Genomic DNA, 17,789 nt, shown 5'->3' with positions numbered 1-17,789 from the left:
GGAAGAATAGAGATGTGAAAAGAGGAGGGGAGTATTGTTAATGATTACAGAGGAATTGTGTCTGCAAAGTGTGGAAGTTGATAGCGCATACACAGATTTTGACTTTGTGTGGTGTGAAGTTGATAAAAACAGGTTAGTTATCTGATAGGATGCCATTATAGGCCAGGGAATGCAGAGAATACTGATTGTGAAATGTTTAGACAAGTTAGTTGGGCATGTAAAAAGAAGATGATCCTGTTGGAAGATTTTAATTACAGGAATATAGACTGGAAAGAGGAAATAGTGTATGGGAACAAGGAGCACGAGTTTGTGGAATTTGATATGTATTTTAAGTAGATGTGATTGAAGCAACTAGAGGCTTTGATGTTTTGGATTTGGTGATAACTTTTCACAAGATGTAGTTGTAAATGGAGTGTTGACACTGCTGCCGGTTGGCGAGAGTGATCATGAGGTACTTGTCTGGAAAGTAATGAAACAGGAAAAGTCACTGCCAAAAATGGAATACACGTGGAAGTATAGGAAGCTCTGTAGTCAGTTAGCATCAGTATGTTGGGTAGATGAGCTGAGCAAAAAAGATGTTGATAACGTATGGAAACTGACAAGCTAGTATCTGACAAAAAAAACAATGTATGACATGCATACCAAGTGTTAAGAGAGTAAATAGAGTGGGAGTGAAATAGATGAACAGCAAAATCAAACAAGTTTTGCTGGAAAAGAAAATGTTATGGAAGAGGTACAAGACAGTTAGTTGTGATCAGATCCACAAAGAGTATAAAGTGCAAGCTAGAAAGGTGACGCGCATGGTAAAGAAAGAAAGATGCAGTACGAGAGGAGATTGGCTGGTCATGCCAAGGTTAACTCAAGGGAATTTTTCTGCTACATGGTAAGCAAGAGGAAGAATAATTCTAGCAGACTAACATTGGTGGAGAGTCATGGCAGAAGACTAACAGCTGAAAAAGGATATAGTGAAATTATTGAACAAGCACTTTTTCAGTGTATATCATACTGGTATAAATGATCCAGTACAATATATAGAAGAGAGGCAAATATTAGGAGAATTGGAAGTGAAAGAAACAGAGGTGTATCAGATGTTGGTTGGATTATATGTGAATAAGGCTGTGGGAATTATTATTATTATTATTATTCCTGACACTTCCAAGGAGTCTGAAGACTCATCACAGGAGGACACCTACAACTGTCTCAATCACTACACCGAACCTCTACTACGAATCGTCTCCATCAACGCCATCTACTGCCCATTTCCACCACCACCACAACTGATATTCTATGTCCTGTAAATTGCGTATGTTCTGAAGGGCCGATTTGTCTGTATGCGGGATGAAAAACCCGAATTTCCGGGAGAAAAACCCTGCTACCTCAGTATGAGATCGGCTAACTCACCTTCGATTGAAAACTGTCCAGATAAAGATTCCTCCCATCGCGACGAGAATCGAACTTAGGAATGGATGACATATCATCACGTATTCTTAAGGAATGTGCACCGCAGTTGGTTGTGCCCTTGACCTGGTTATTTAATTAAAGTCTTGTAGTTGGTAGGGTTCCTAAGGAGTGGAAAGAAAGAAAGCAAAATAGTACCATGCTACAAGCATGGCTTAAGACTCCAACTATAGGCTAGTCTGTATAACTGCAGTTGTGGTCATGGTGTTGGAGAGATTGGTAAGGAATAGAATACAGAACCGAGTTGATGGACATAGCATTCTTTATGATGGTCAGCATGGATTTGTAAAGGGTAGGTCCTGTTTTAGTAATTTACTTGCATTTTGTTATAAGGTGACGAGTGTGTTAGATAAGGGAGAATCATATACAGTGATATTCCTAGACTTTGTAAAAGCGTTTGATAGATTACCAAATGATAAACTGGCATACATGCAGCAGAGGATGGGAATAGATAGTATATGGTTAGATGGATCAGAGATTGGCTCTCTGCATGATACCAGCAGGTTTTGTATGATGGAGCAATGTCTCAAAAAAGAAGGGTAACCAGTAGCATGCCTCAGGGGTTCTGCTATTTAACTTGTTTGTAAACAATATATCATGTGGAATGACTGGGATCTTCAGTTATTTGATGATGATGATGCAAAGTTGGGAAAAATTATAAGTAGCACTTGCTGATGCTGAATGCCTTCAGGAAGAGTTCAATAGACTTTTTACTTGAACAAAAGAGTGGGGGGTTCATAGTTTTAATATCAATAAGTGCAAGGTGTTGCGTTTTGGAGTGCAGAAATATAAGGCTGTGTACTATATCGATGGTGCCATACTGCAGGAAGTGGATGAGATTAGAGATTTGGGAGTGATGGTTGACAGTAGACTGAAGTTTAGAGAGCACATTCTAGTGTTGCAAAGGTTGTAGTATTGTAATGTTGCTATGACAAGAAGTACTCTAACATGCAAGGATAAGGAAGTGGTTGTGCCACTGTATAAGGCACTGGTCACACCACACTTGTGTGAAGTACAAGAAGTACTCTAACATGCAAGGATAAGGAAGTGGTTGTGCCACTGCATAAGGCACTGGTCACACCACACTTGGACTTATGTGCTCAGATCTGGTCACCTGGTTTTCAGTGTGATGTGGAGACATTGGAGAGGGTACAGAGACGAGTGACTAAGACAATATCAGGAGTTTGGAATGCTGTCTATGCAGAGAGGTTGGAGAAATGTGAATTGCATAGTTTGGTGGATAAGAGGAAGAAAGGTGATATTACGTAGATGTTTAAGTTAGTGAGAGGATTTTATCAGATTAATCCAGATGGAAGTATAAAAAGAGTAGAAGGTGAGAGGGGAAGAACCAGAAGCTATTCCTGGAAAATATATAAAAATGTAGTGAAGGGTGTGAGGAGTAGATTTTTTACATGGAGAATTGTCAGTGAATGGAATGCATTACCAGAATGTGTTGTTAATGCAGGGAGTGTTAAAGATTTTAAGATTCTATATGATAAATATGTTGTTAGATGAATGAAGCTCCCAGGATGAGCCTGTCCACTTCATGGAGGGCATAATAATATGTGAAATAATGATTCAGCTTGACGAAAATAGGCAATGAAAAATTTTTAACATAGGTTTTATATGTTTATTAATGAAATATTACAGTAAAGTTAAAGATATCAAAAATTTAAATTTATTACACAAAGTCACAGAAGAGTTAATGATCATCAAATTCCCGATATGTACTCTTTGATGGAGGATGGGGGAGTAGGTTGGAGGATAATTATGATAGTATTATATAAAAAGTTACACGATTACTACTTCTGATCAACATTATTCCTCTAAGTTAATCTGTTATCTGTCAAGACTCCAACATTATCAGACGTTATATTTCTGTCTTTTAATGCACTTTTTACTGTATCAGTTCATGTACATCTTGGTGAAACTCCTGCCAATCTGGTAAAGAACACTTGTTTTGCTACTCTTTCCTCTCCCAATCTGTTTAAGTGACCATACCACCTGAGATTATAAGCTCTACTAACACATTCCTGAATGCTAACAGTGGCAAGTTCTTTCCTAATATCCTCATTTTTAATGTGATATTGCCATTGATGCCATCTACCCCTAATCTTTCTCAAGATTCATATATATATCTGTGGTCTTTAGTCTTTGATCAAGTGTTTTATTTCTAACCCAGCACTCAGATCCATAAGTTAAAATTGGTTTGAACACTGTCCTGTACACAGCTAATTCGTGTTTTGACTAATTTCTTTCTTAAGTTAAATATATTTGGTCGTTTTGAAAATTAAACATACAAACTTATTAAGACTATTACACTTTTTTTATATAATCTTTGTCAAGTAGCTTTATTTTATCCTCCTACATGTTTCGCCAATCTTTTCAAACTCAGCTCATCACATAGCTCAGAAACTTAGCATTATCCATAGTCTCAAGAAAAGAGCTATACAGTATACGGCAGACAAGGATGACCTACTAAAGGAATTAACCACAATATCCAGAGAACTTTCTTTAAATGGTTACCCAAAAAGACTCTATAACAAGATTCTCTTTACTGATATACCACATCGACAACGTGATGACGTCCAATACATCAGTACAATTACGATTCCTTCTGTCAGCAACCTTTCCAAAAAATTAGCTAACCTTTTAAAACCACATAAGATCAGAGTGGCATTCAAACCAATCAACACTATGTGGAAATTTTTAAGATCACCGAAAGATCCTCACCCATTCTACAAGTACTCTGGAGTATATAATATACCTTGCTCATGTGGTATTAGTTACATAGGTCAGACCTCTAGAAGCTTTGAAACGAGAAAGAAAGAACACATAGGATGTCAGAAATAACAGACAAGACATTTCAGGCCTTTCAAGCCACTTTGCCTCTACTAACCATCACACTGAGTGGGATAAGAGCCTTATGCCATACATAGAAGATAACTACTATTCAAGAACCTTTAAAGAAGCAGCTACAGTCACCCGTAAAACTGAAAACCTAAACAAGAATCAAGGTCTAATTTTACCAGAAATTTGGAAAACTTTTATCAGATCATTAAACATCAAAGAAATGAACTTTCATAACAATTACATCATGAGCCATAACGAATAAATCACGTTAACGAGACACGCACATTGTCACGCACAATACCAATTTTTTGTATGAATTAGAACCATCAGTTATAACCTAGTCTGTAACCTTCATTTTAGCTTACTAGTTTGTATTCCCTGAGGATGCCAATAGAAAAAGATTGGCGAAACATGTAGGAGGATAAAATAAAGCTACTTGACAAAGATTATATAAAAAAAGTTAATAGTCTTATGAATAATTGTCAAGAAAAAATTCAACATACAAACTTATTGTTTTAGTACTGACTATATTGTAATGCGTACAAACATCTTACATTCTTTGCCTACCAGTTTCGCTAGCAAACTCTAGTTTTTTCAAGGCATTGACGGAAAAGCATAAAAATACTAGTAAACACAAATTGAAAGGAATAAAAATGTTGCAAACAATCTAGTAGCTAAGGTTACGCATTCGCGTGACAGAGACTGAGAGGACTTATTCTTATACATTATCACACATGCGTGTTTGTTGTAAATGCGTAATGTGATTACTGGCTAGCTGTAGTTCAGATTGATTTAGAGAAAGGATCAGGTTTTTCCACGAACTGTTCAGAATAGTACCCTGATTTCTGTTGAGGTTTCTGCCAGTTATTAACACTATTGTGGCTTCTTTGAATAAACGATGTCTGTAGTTGTCATCCAAATATGGCATGGAGCTGTTTTGCCACTCTATCATGTGGTTAGACATACAGAAATGATGTGCTAAGGAAGAAATACTTCTCTTGTGGATTACATCATCAACATGCTCTTTTTGTCTGATCTCTAAACTCCGTGAAGTTTGACTGACGTAGGCAAGACCACAGGAATGTAATATACTCCTGGATATTTGTAGAATGGCACCTTATCTTTTGGGGATCCTAAAACCTCTCTGATGCCGGTGGTTGGTTTGAAGACCACTATGATGTTGTAGGCTTTAAGTATTCTGGCTATTTGATAAGAAATTGACCACCCGATGAAGGGGATCACTACAGTAGAAATGTGCTGGGAGCTTGATTCTTCTTGTCTGGGGTTGTCACCGTATAGATATTTTTTGATGATGTTCGGAGGATATCCATTTTGTGATAATGTGTTGGCTATTAGTGAGAGTTCAGTCTGTGTAGCCTCCTCTTCTGATATAAACGTTTGGGGTCTATTTTTCAACACATGGATAATGCTGAGTTTGTGTGTCCTGTGATGGTTTGAAGTATAATGAAGATATCCACCAATGTCTGTAGGCTTTCTGTAAATAGATAATTTGCACTATTTGATTGTCTCTTTATCAAGATGTCTAAAAAATGCAGTTGGCTGTTGTTTTCCACTTCCAGAGTGAATTTTATCTTGTTATGTGTTGAGTTGATTTTCAAAACAACAGCCAACTGCATTTTTTAGACATCTTGATAAAGAGACAATCAAATCAAATCACTTCCTTACATTTTTCTCTGTATTCTCTAAGAGCACAAGCTGACTTACTTGCCAGCAATGTTTTATATGCTTTCTTCTTTTCCTTCACTTCCTCTTTAACTTCCTGATTCCACCACAGAGTTCTGATTTTTCTATCCTAACAGACAACCTCACCACATGCGCCTATAGTTGAATCAATCAATGTTTTCTTCACAGTATGTCAATGACTCTCCAAGGTTTGGTTCGTGTTTTCACACTCTTTCATGTTTTGTTCAATGATGTTTGTATATCTGAGTCTACAGTTCACCTATGAAAGCTGATTGACATGGATTCATTTTAAAATTTTCTTAAAGACTCTTCTTTTCAACATGAAATTCAATTTTATCATGCTCAGAACTAAACAGTGATCACTTCCTATTTAAAATTCTCCAATATATTCTGGTGTCCTGAAAACTACAACATAGTCAATGACACTTTTCTTATTTCTTGCATCTTCTCTCCATGTGAATTTGTGTACATATTTATGTTGGAACATGGTGTTAGTAATAACAAGACCATGTACTTGAACAGAAATTTGGCAGGCACTTGCCACTGTTATTAGCTTTGCTTTTTTCTACAAATTTTCCCAAAACACTTCTATATTCCTACACACTGCTGTATAGATCTCGAACAAGGACCATTTCCATTTTCGTTGTGCCAGCTGCCTTCTCTAATGCCTCCACTTCTTCCTTGGTAGAACCTTCTGTGTGACCATAAGGACAAATAAGTCTCATTGTCCAGTTCCCCATTCTGATATTTGTCCACATCACTTTAATTAATATTGCCTGCCATTCAAGAAGTTTATCTTCATTTTTAGTGTTGAATACTATAGCCACTTTCTCTTTTTCAGCGATTGTTACTGCCTGTATATAACATTTTGTATTTGTTGCTTAGAAAAATCTGGCCTGTTTTTGTCTTTGCTTCAGTCATGCCTATTGTGTCGATCTGGTACTTATCCAATTCTTTTGCTAGTTCCAGCTTTTGTTTGCTAATGATTCTTACACTGATAATACCAATCTTAAACTCTGTTGATGTTATGTTGGGATCTCTTCTGGAATTTGTTCCAGTAGCTGACTTTGTGCTGTTTGCTCCTGTTCCCTGATGAAACAATCGGGGTCTTGTTTAACTGGATGACATCCTAGCCATATGAAATTCTGTTCATGTTCTGCTAACAGTATCTGGTTAACAGGGTTAACTGTGAGAAGGTTAGAATTGGACATTAGTACAGAAGCCCCAATCGGTTCTCAACATTGGGGCTTCTGAATTTTGAATACTCCCATAGAGGTGTTATAGAGAGAAAAATAAAATAAAATAAAAAAATAAATATCATTCCTGATGGTAAGCTCATACTGCCGTCTTTATTGTCTTTTGAAATATATTTCAGCAGAGTAGAATGAACTGTTTTTTCTTGCTTAGAAATGTAAGTTCTGGAAGGCACCCTTTTCTGAATAAATCAATTTCATCCACGTTAAATATCTGTTGATAAGTATCCCCCCCATCTTTGATTATTTTTTTTTAAACATCACGATATTTAGATACTGCATCCTCATCTCCACTGGCCACTTCACTCGTAATTTTAGCATTATGTAGCGGAACTCGATTTTTAAACTGATCAAACCAACACTTGCATTAAACGTTTCTTCTACATCACTATTTTTTTCTTTTACTCTCTTGAACAAATTTAAAGCTTCAGTCTGAATGAATGCTCTGCTAAAGAAATGCATTTTTGATTGCAATCTCCAATCCATACAGTTAAAAGATGTTCTATTTTTATGAATGTAACAGGTCTATTATTTCTTGTTGACATTTGCAAACCACAAAAGGGTCATAAAGCTTTACTTTTTCTTTTATCCGCCCCTCACGTGTTTTAAAATAATCTGCACCATAGACTCGGTCATTCCAATATCTCATCCTATTTTAGACTTGCTACGACCACATTAATTTTGTTCAATCACATCAAATTTTTGTCGTAATAACAGTTCTTTCCCCAGGGGCGTACCAGCCATATGTGCAATGTGTGCGATGCACACATGTGCCAGGAAAGGTGCCAAAGAGGAGGAAATACTTAAAAAAAAAAACATTTTTTTAAAGTGATTTTTTTTTTATTGGAAGGGGGGGGGATAGGGGCACCAACTAAAGTTTTGCACAACAGGCGCTGCTCTGTCTTTCTCCCTCACTTGTAGTGTTTTTATCTGAAGGAATCTTCCTAAGTCCATTTTGTTATGGGTAATTCTTAAAAATAATTAAAATAAACTGCAAAAAGTAATGTGTAGTCTGAAGTAGTAGTAGCATCTAAAACCCTAATGGTAAATCAAGTCAAGTAAACTGAATTTCAGTTTGCATTAAATGAGACCTGGTATCATTGTACAATTCAAACTAAATTGAACGTTGAATTATTTGAACTTGCATTAATGGCAACCTAGCTGTACATCTAATTTTGGCGGCTTCTATTTTATAAATATTTAATGCTTACTTTGTTCCAATTCAGTATTTACAATATAAGTTTTCTTCTCTAGCACAAAGGAATTTTTTGTATCACCAGAAATATGAATCACTGCCTCTCTATCTGTACTGGTTTGCTCAATCAAGAGCTCTTCACAGCGACGGCTTACTTGATGTTCCTAAATAAGTGTATTTAAAAACTTGCATTTAAAAGCTTCCACAAAATACAATTTTTTTTAATAATTATGAAATAACAGTTATTTGAAAAGAATAGCATGAGTCCAGGAACCTATATTTAAATAAATATAGCATTCAGTAAATACAAAACTGATCTATGATAGTAACAGAATTTTAAACTAACTGTTCTGGAATGTTGATATGTGTCTGATAGGAGCAGGGGCTGCCACTCACATTTCAAAAATTCCCCAGATTAGGGAAAAATTTCCGATGTAGTAATAACTAGGGCTCGGATTTTTAGGTTGTAAAAAAGCACAAAATATGCGTCCAAGTATACACTAAAAACATTTAAAACATCCGAAATATGGGAAAAACTCAAACTATGCACTTAAATATGCCTTGATTAATTTATAATTCTGCATGGTTTAATTAAAACCATGCAGAATTACACATAAATTATAAACATAATATAAAATGCAAAAAATAGACATTTAAATAGTTACCTACCAACTGACCATAAAAATGACTTAAAAAGTTGCTCATTTTTTTTTATTAATTATCTCTTTCTCTTTTCCTGTAACAAAGTATACTTTAATTTAAAAAAAAATTATAAGTTTATATTATATGAAGAATACATGCTTAACTTACTTTAATTGACATTACTTAAATTAAGGGGATATTAAATCCCACATAGTTTTAAAACCGAATAAGAAATTCAAAGATTGGAATCAGAGAGTTTCTTGTCGAATATAGTAAACTATAAAGTATCGGCGACACTAGCGTTAGCAAATGCAAGTGATCCTAGTATGTAGTACAATACCGGGCAACTCGTTGCAAAGGTGGGGGAAGTTCAGATTGCTATTCTTAGGTATTTTCCATAATGTAAAAACACATTTCCTAGGAAATGTATGCTGTTATTACATTATGGAGGGAGGTCACTACCCACACCGGTTTCAGCCTTTTTTGAGGCTTCATCAGTGAGTAGCTAGACCTAATACCGAAGTGTATAGCGAAAAGAAATTATGTACTCTGCGAACGAGTTTTCCAAACAGGTGCAACCATTAAGTTACTTAAATATAAAGAGCTAATAAGCTTCATTTCGGCAATGAAAACATTACTTAAATTAAGGGGATATTAAATCCCACATAGTTTTAAAACCGAATAAGAAACTCAAAGATTGGAATCAGAGAGTTTCTTGCCGAATATAGTAAACTATAAAGCATCGGCGACACTAGCGTTAGCAAATGCAAGTGATCCTAGTACGTAGTACAATACCGGACAACTCGTTGCAAAGAATTTTCATTGCCGAAATGAAGCTTATTAGCTCTTTATATTTAAGTAACTTCATGGTTGCACCTGTTTGGATAACTCGTTCGCAGAGTATATAAGTTCTTTTCGCTATACACTTTGGTATTAGGTCTAGCTACTCACTGATGAAGCCTCAAAAAAGGCTGAAACCGGTCTGGGTAGTGACCTCCCTCCATAATGTAATAACAGCATACATTTCCTAGGAAATGTGTTTTTACATTATGGAAAATAAGAATAGCGATCTGAACTTCCCCCACCTTTGCAACGAGTTGCCCTGGTATTGTACTACGTACTAGGATCACTTGCATTGGCTAACGCTAGTGTCGCCAATACTTTATGGTTTACTATATTCGGCAAGAAACTCTCTGATTCCAATCTTTGAGTTTCTTATTCGGTTTTAAAACTATGTGGAATTTAATATCCCCTTAATTTAAGTAATGTTTTCATTGCCGAAATGAAGCTTATTAGCTCTTTATATTTAAGTAACTTTAATTGACATTTCCCACCTCTTCTTCTTCGCCAGTATCTTCTGGTAATTGATCACATTCCCTTTGCGGTATTAAGTCGATTTTTATATCTATTATGAACTGTGTGACTTTCCAACTCCTTGATCAATGTTTTCGGTGGCTCCCAAGAAGTACACATTGCATTTTGTTTCGCTAAGCACTGCTTTGCTAGGATTCTGTCCCTCATAGTTTCTGTTTTTAATGAATTAGCTAATTTTGTTTTTATACAATTTACTTGTGAGAAAATTCGCTCCACGCATGCAGATGAATGTGGCAAAATAGTATGATTTGTCATAAAATATGACAGTAAACCATATTTATTATTATTCATGTCATCTTTTATGTCAGTCAATAAATGCCAATATCTTTAGGAATTGATAGATCTGATGCTACGAGATGATAACTTCTCCACTCATCATCTATTTGATTTAACCTAATATCATTGACAAGTGAGGGGAATTGAGCGACAAGAGGAATAATGGTAGATGGTGATTGGCTAAGGTCACTAGCAACTTTTGGGTCCAAGATTTGTAATTTTGCAACAATGCTGTCTTCTTCAAAGACAAATCGTTTCTTTATTTGCAAAAAGTTCCAGAAGAACCTTTAAACAATCATTTTTAAATCTCAACAAAATAGAGTTATCTTTGAAAGGATTTCTAATTAAGTGCGCCATTGCTCTACCACCGAAGTAAATATCATTGACATTTTTATAGTTGTTTTGGTATCTTGGATCAATTTCTGATAATTTAGCTGTTCTTAAAATCTCATCTTTAATGAAGCAACTAAGTAAATTAAGATATTCTGTTGATACATTTAGGAATAGTTGGTGTAACCTGATTGAAAATCTATATTAGGTGTATTTACTTTTTCAAGAATATACTGAAGGAAAAAAAGCACTGGTCTGGTTCCAAGGTCAGTAAGTGTATCATAATTTTTTTTGGCATTGTCAATTATATCTGTCCTTGATTCATTTTGAAAGTGTAGAACTAATGCATCATGCCATTTTAAAATAGCTGATACCACTTTTTCCCTCGACAGCCACCTGGTTTGAGCAAGTTTGGGAATTTTATGTGTAGCTATATCAGCAGCTTCTTGAATGAGTACAAAATCTCTTTGCCGCTTAGCACTGTGGGAGAAGTAGGAGGTTAAATCCTTTAGAAAAGCTTCTAAGTATGAGGGTAAAACACTGACTGCATGACTAGCGCAGAGAGCAAATGAATGACAAACACAACCAATCACAAAAACAGATGGGACATTTCTGAAATCAACAGTTTCTGAAATCCACTGTTAACGCCCATCATGGAGGAACAGTTATCACTACCAAACCCAATGATATTGCTAAGGAGAATGCCATGATCCAGTAGAAGAGTTTTGACAGCACTGTAAAGATTTTTAGCACTTCCATTCTCTACACATACTATGTCTAGTAATGCATCAGCTACATCTTTTTTGATACTGTGAGAATGACGTATAGTTGTGTGGACATGATGTTTAGGGCCTCCCTCAATGAGTCTAAGGACTCCCTGGAGTAGCCCGAAAAATAATAAAATAATAATAATAATCTGTATCAAAATACTGTACAACAACAGCCAAGATTTGAGTGATGGGGATATCTGTACTCTCATCTATTATAATTGGAAATTTTTGATTCTTGCATATTTCGGTAAGTTGAGACTTTTCATGGAATGATATTCCATCCTGAATAACATAAGAAAGTTTAGTTTTTAGTTTTCTTCATTGCCAACTTTCCAGCAATTTGGCTATCCAGAAATGCGCATTTACACATCGTTGCAAAATGATCAACATGAGAAAATCGGACGTTATGCTCAGAAAAGAAGCTAGCAATTATTAACTCACTCCTAGTTAACTCCTTGTTTATCTTCTGTTGACGCTTTCTTATTAAGAAATTGAGTAATAACAGCTGTCGACTTAGCAGACTAATAATTACTTTTATGTTTGGCTGAATCTTTATGCTTTGTTAGTGCAGATTTGTTTGCGTTTTTAAATGTAATATTACAACACTTACAGTAACTGGTATCTTTGCTGTTCACGTCTTGCTGCAACTAATCTTTTAATTCAGGATATTTTAACCAATCTTCTTTAAATGCTTGAGAATACCACTTCTGTTTTTTCTTTGATGGCTCCATGTAGTTGGATTGGAAGTACCATAAATATGAAAATAAGTAAAAATATTGATAATTTAAACAATTTTGCAAACACTGTACAAGCACAAGGATCTCTACGATAATACTGCAAGAGGTTGCACTATATGTATGTAACGATGTAAAACCTGTGTGATAAGAAAGGGAAAACGAAACCAGAACAGAGCAAAAACAGTTTATTTATAAAAAAAACAAACAATCGTGAATATAATAGTAAAACATGACAAAAATATTAAAATTCAAACTTTTGTTCAAATTTCCCAAGATTTTGGGAGTTTTTTTATTAAAAATCCCTAGATCCCTAGGTAGTGACTAAATCCCTAGATCTTGGGAAAAATCCCAAGGAGTGGCAGCCCTGCATAGGAGCCATATCACTCAAACTTAGATTTTGTTCTCAGTTAACATGGAAGTATGGAATTACAGGGTGTTCGGGATAAATTTGACAGTTTCGTAAGGAAAAAGAAAATCTTCTTTGTATCTATTAAATTTAATGAATTGACAAAAAAACATTACAGGCAGAGTTAATTACAATACTATCAACAAGATTTACTCAAAATAACCACCATTAGCATCGATCACAGCTTCAATTCTGCTTCGGAACCTCGAACAAGCTGATGCTACAGTCTCCCTGGGAAGGGCCGCAAAAACTGTTTTAATTTTATCCATTAACTGGGCTTTTGTATTACTGGAAGTGCGATTGGTGTCTTTTTCAACTGCGCCCTATACAAAATAATCCATGGGGTTAAGGTCTGGGGAGTTTGGAGGCCAAACATTTGGACTGGTGAAGTCGTAGAAATTTTCAGACAACCATTTTTGACTTTTCCCAGAGGTGTGGCAAGGGGCCGAATCCTGCTGCCATACATACGGCCTACCATTGGCTACCCTTGTTATCCAGGGCTTGACTACAGTTAGCAACTCCACGAACAAAGCCCGAATTCCAATGCCAGGGTTCTTCAACACCTGTTCCTGCAGATTTGCGAGGAATTCTGCTGTACGAACGCAATCAGATCGTCTGCTAGGGATCTTTCTTCTTGCTACATCCTCGTAGTCACCATTGCAAGTCTCTAGTTCATGCCTGATTGTTTTTACTGTATTCAGGGAGCATTGGGCAGCAGTCGTAATATCCTTATTTTGATGGCGGGCACGAATCATCATGATACAAGTTATTCTCTTCCATGATTCAGGTGGGTTCCAGCTATCCATCCTTTCTGACATCTTGTATATGAATGAAAAAGGGTCCAAACTTTTAAATGAAGAGAAGTGTGTGTTAATACATGTAACTTACGGAAAAATATAATTAATTATAAATATGTCAAATTTATCCCGAACACCCTGTACTCTCATATGTTGTTTCATATACTGGGCCTCTCCAACCAACGAGGATTATCATTTATGCAAGAATTTTACTGTTTATGTAATATACTTTATGTTGTCAGTCCTTAGACATATATGAGATCATCTGACCATATATTACCAGTCTCTTACAGATTCCCATAACTAGGAATGGATGAAATATATCAAATAATATATATGCTTTGTATTTTTATTCTTTCATTAGTATCTATGTATTTACTGACATTTAAACATGTCAATAAATGTGAAAGAACTCTTTGGGATTTCATTTGGTCTACTTGGCTAATTTTTTCTCATATTTGATTCTGAACTGGGAAACATACTGGTTATGTTTATACTGTTCATTATATTTCATCATAGTTCATCACATCATGCCAACCTGGCTAGCCGATTGGTTAGTGTATCAGCTCTCCAGCTGAAAGGCTGCGGGTTCGAATCCGTCGTGGGCATGGATGTTTGCGATTGTCTGTGGAAAAACTAATGGTGGTCATCGACGGTAGATGGCATTGGTGTAGTTGCAGTTAGTTGAAGTTGGTGGATTGAGTAGTGGAGAGAGCTGTACAACAGGTGCCCTCCCTCGATGAGTCGATGGAGTCCCTGGAGGTGTCAAATAATAATAATAATAGTCATTTTCCCTATATTCCTTGCATTACACACACACACACAGAATAAATAATGATATACCCACTCATTTATTATTTTCTCCTGACTTATCCTCCTAATTTTGGGAATGCAGTCCAGATGAATGAAACACAGGTAACAATCGTAATAGTATAATGTGGTATTTAAATGTGATTTCGATATAACACGGTCTACAAACTGTAGTAACTCTATATCTTAGTATATTTTTCACTGCACAACTCAAAAATCAAATTTTATCTTCGTTAAATTTGTGTCTGCACATATCGTGCATGTAGTTATAAGTAGCGAATTTATATTAGGGAAAATTTAGTACCCTTTAGCACACATGTACTTTGATTGTTTACCGTATAAAGTGTTTATTTGAAAATTTCTTCGTTTTCTGTAAGGAAAGCACATTAAAAATCTTAAGTGTGTTAATCTCACATGTGCACTTTATTTTCTGGTGAGTTACATACAATATGTAATGGGTTTTTTTTATGTAAAAAATTTATATTTATAGTAATGGCCATTTAAAGATCTTTTACGATAAAGTTGAAAATGAAGTTGGCGAGTTAATTGATGGGGAAATAGATTTAAATGAGGAGGAATTGGTACAATAATAGATGATGAAGAACCAAATGTCAGGGAAGGTTCTGCTGATGATTCTGACTGTGATGAATCCATTAAAGAATTCAGTTTAAAGAAATTAGCAGAAAGATTGGACTTGGCAAGAAAGTTAGGAAATTATTTTATGGATAATGATCCCTCAATGGAGTGCTCAGGAAAAATCACGAGACAATTGGATATTTGTTTTGCTCCATATTATGAACTTAATAAACAATTGCAGCATAGTGGTACGTGAGGTCTTATTACTGATTTCTTGATAACTAAACTAGCCAAAGTATGCAATGAGAATCATACAAATGATATCCAAGAGATTTCAAGTGATTACGACATCTGGCTATTCATAAATAAAGAAGATCTACGAAATATTAGTTTTGAAGACAGTGATGATGATTAAAATATGCACTTTATTTTATTTTGCCTAAAACATTTATGCATTATGTACAATGATGTTTACGTACAATTTGTAATTTTTATAAGTTTATACTATGTTTTTGTTTCATAGTTTACATGTTTTCTTAACTTACGTGAATTACCTGAATTAAATAAAAGTATAATTTTGTTCAATATGTTGTTTATATAAATTAAAAAAAAAAAAGAAGATTTTGGAATATAACCCTACTTTTTCTATGTGATCTAAGTCTCGCATAACATTTATATAACAATTTATATGACACGGCATCTCTATGGAACCGAACATCCACGTTATATGAGGGTTACCTGTATATGAAATAATATATGCTTTGTATCTGTATTTTTTCATTAGTATCCATGTATTTTGTGACATTTAAACATGTCAATAAATGTAAAAGAACTCTTTGGAATTTCCATTGGTCTACTTGGCTAATTTTTTCTAATAATTTAATTCTGTATATCGGTTATGTCTATGCTATTCATCATATTTTCTCTATATTCCTTGCATTTTTATTATCATTATTATTATTATTATGTGACACCTCCAAGGAGTCCAAGGGAGGGGACCTACTCTATAACTCTGTCTCCACAACTGTATCATCTACACCAATGCCATCTACTGACTGCCACCACCACCACCACTAGTATTTTCACAGTCACAAACATCCATAACCATAGCAGGATTCGAACCTACAGTCTTTTGGCTGGAGAGCAGATATGCTAATCATTTGGCCAACCAGGCGGGCATTTTACACACACACACAGAATGTGCATAAATAATGATATACTCACTTATTTCTCCTGACTTATCTTCCTAATTATGGGAATGCAGTCCAGCACTGCTTCCCTTAAACATCCTTTGACATTCCCAATGCAATACTAAGGTTTTTTCTTTACAGATTCTGATGCTAAGCAATGCTTCAGGTTATGTTGCAATTGTAAAAATTACATGCTTAAAAAAATGTGTTATATATATATATATATATATACGATGACAGAATGATCATTGACTCGGTTAACATACATAGTTTTAAGAAGAATTAAATGACTAGAACCGAGATTTAAGTAAAAAGGTTTTAATATAAACACACCACTAGTTTCGGCCTGTAACAGCCTTCTTCAGGTGACATTATAAAAGAAAAAACACTAAACATTGAAGGTTAAAAGACTATGAAACAACACAGACAGTCTTTATACATAATTAGCATGAAAACGTTGTAGTTGTATTTGAAGCTGTTCTTTCGTTTGTTGCATTGTTGGGAGAGTGCGTCTTTGCAGCATCACGTGAACGGCAGTACATGATTACAGCTGAATGACTATCTGGGAGGTTGTAGCTTAAGTTGTTATTTAGATGAATAGGATTGAAGATGATTTCTCTACATTCCACAATTTTTCTCACAATTTCGTCACTGCAACGGAAGATGTTAGTAGATTTTTCCCAGCAGATTTTGTGACTTTTGTTATCATCATTAGGATTAGCCGAGAAAAGGATATGACTTGATAATGCACTCGCTCACTGTCTCTTACAGGCCGAAACTAGTAGTGTGTTTATATTAAAACCTTTATACTTAAATCTCGGTTCTAGTCATTTAATTCTTCAAAAAACAGTATATATATATATATATATATATATATTGATATATATATATATCAATAATAATAATTGGTGTTATCATTTATCATTATTGCTTTGATTGCTTGACTTTCAAAGGGGAATTTACAATCTTAAGGATTAACTTCTCTATCAGTCTCGATGTTTTTTTTTTTTCATCAATCAAATTGTGCATACCATAGAATTGGAGAAACATTTACAAGAAGTGTTAGCCACCAATTATCATTAAGAGGTATGATAATCCTTCACCCTCAGGAGAACACTTAAATGGATTAACTTGTGATCATAGCTGCTTGATTTATAGAAAACAACATATTTTTTAATAATATAGAACGCTATCTGGTACTACCTAAGTTCATCTCCCTTTACAAAGATTTGTAAAAGAGATCTTTCTAAGCCATCCTCACCTTCTCTTGCTGCACCTGACAAGGTATCTAACTGGATAGTGAATGAATGAGGATGGGCTAGAAATTTGGGATTTAGCCAACCAAACTGTATCCTTAATGGCTTAAACCATAACGCAAAATGATGATATGGCCAGATAAGAGCATCATCTGATTAAAC

General features: G+C 35.1%; 1 protein-coding gene across 4 annotated transcripts in view; it reads right to left on the bottom strand.

Moving 5' to 3' along the window:
• LOC150102833 (uncharacterized) overlaps window positions 1-17,789 on the bottom strand; it is a 630,466-nt gene that overhangs the window by 43,358 nt on the left and 569,319 nt on the right. For all 4 annotated transcript variants that reach the window (XM_090398795.1, XM_090398798.1, XM_090398796.1 and 1 more), the window contains one exon: window positions 8,480-8,627. In XM_090398795.1, coding sequence (XP_090254921.1) covers window positions 8,480-8,627 — 148 coding nt within the window. The remainder of the gene's footprint in view (window positions 1-8,479; window positions 8,628-17,789) is intronic.

Source organism: Typopeltis vanoorti, chromosome 10 (assembly GCF_054136105.1).
Source record: "Typopeltis vanoorti isolate ZY-2024b chromosome 10, IOZ_Tvanoo_1.0, whole genome shotgun sequence".
Taxonomy (NCBI): Eukaryota; Metazoa; Arthropoda; class Arachnida; order Uropygi; family Thelyphonidae; genus Typopeltis; species Typopeltis vanoorti.
The sequence above is the reverse complement of the archived record's forward strand: the minus strand, read 5'-3'. Positions and strand labels throughout refer to the sequence as shown.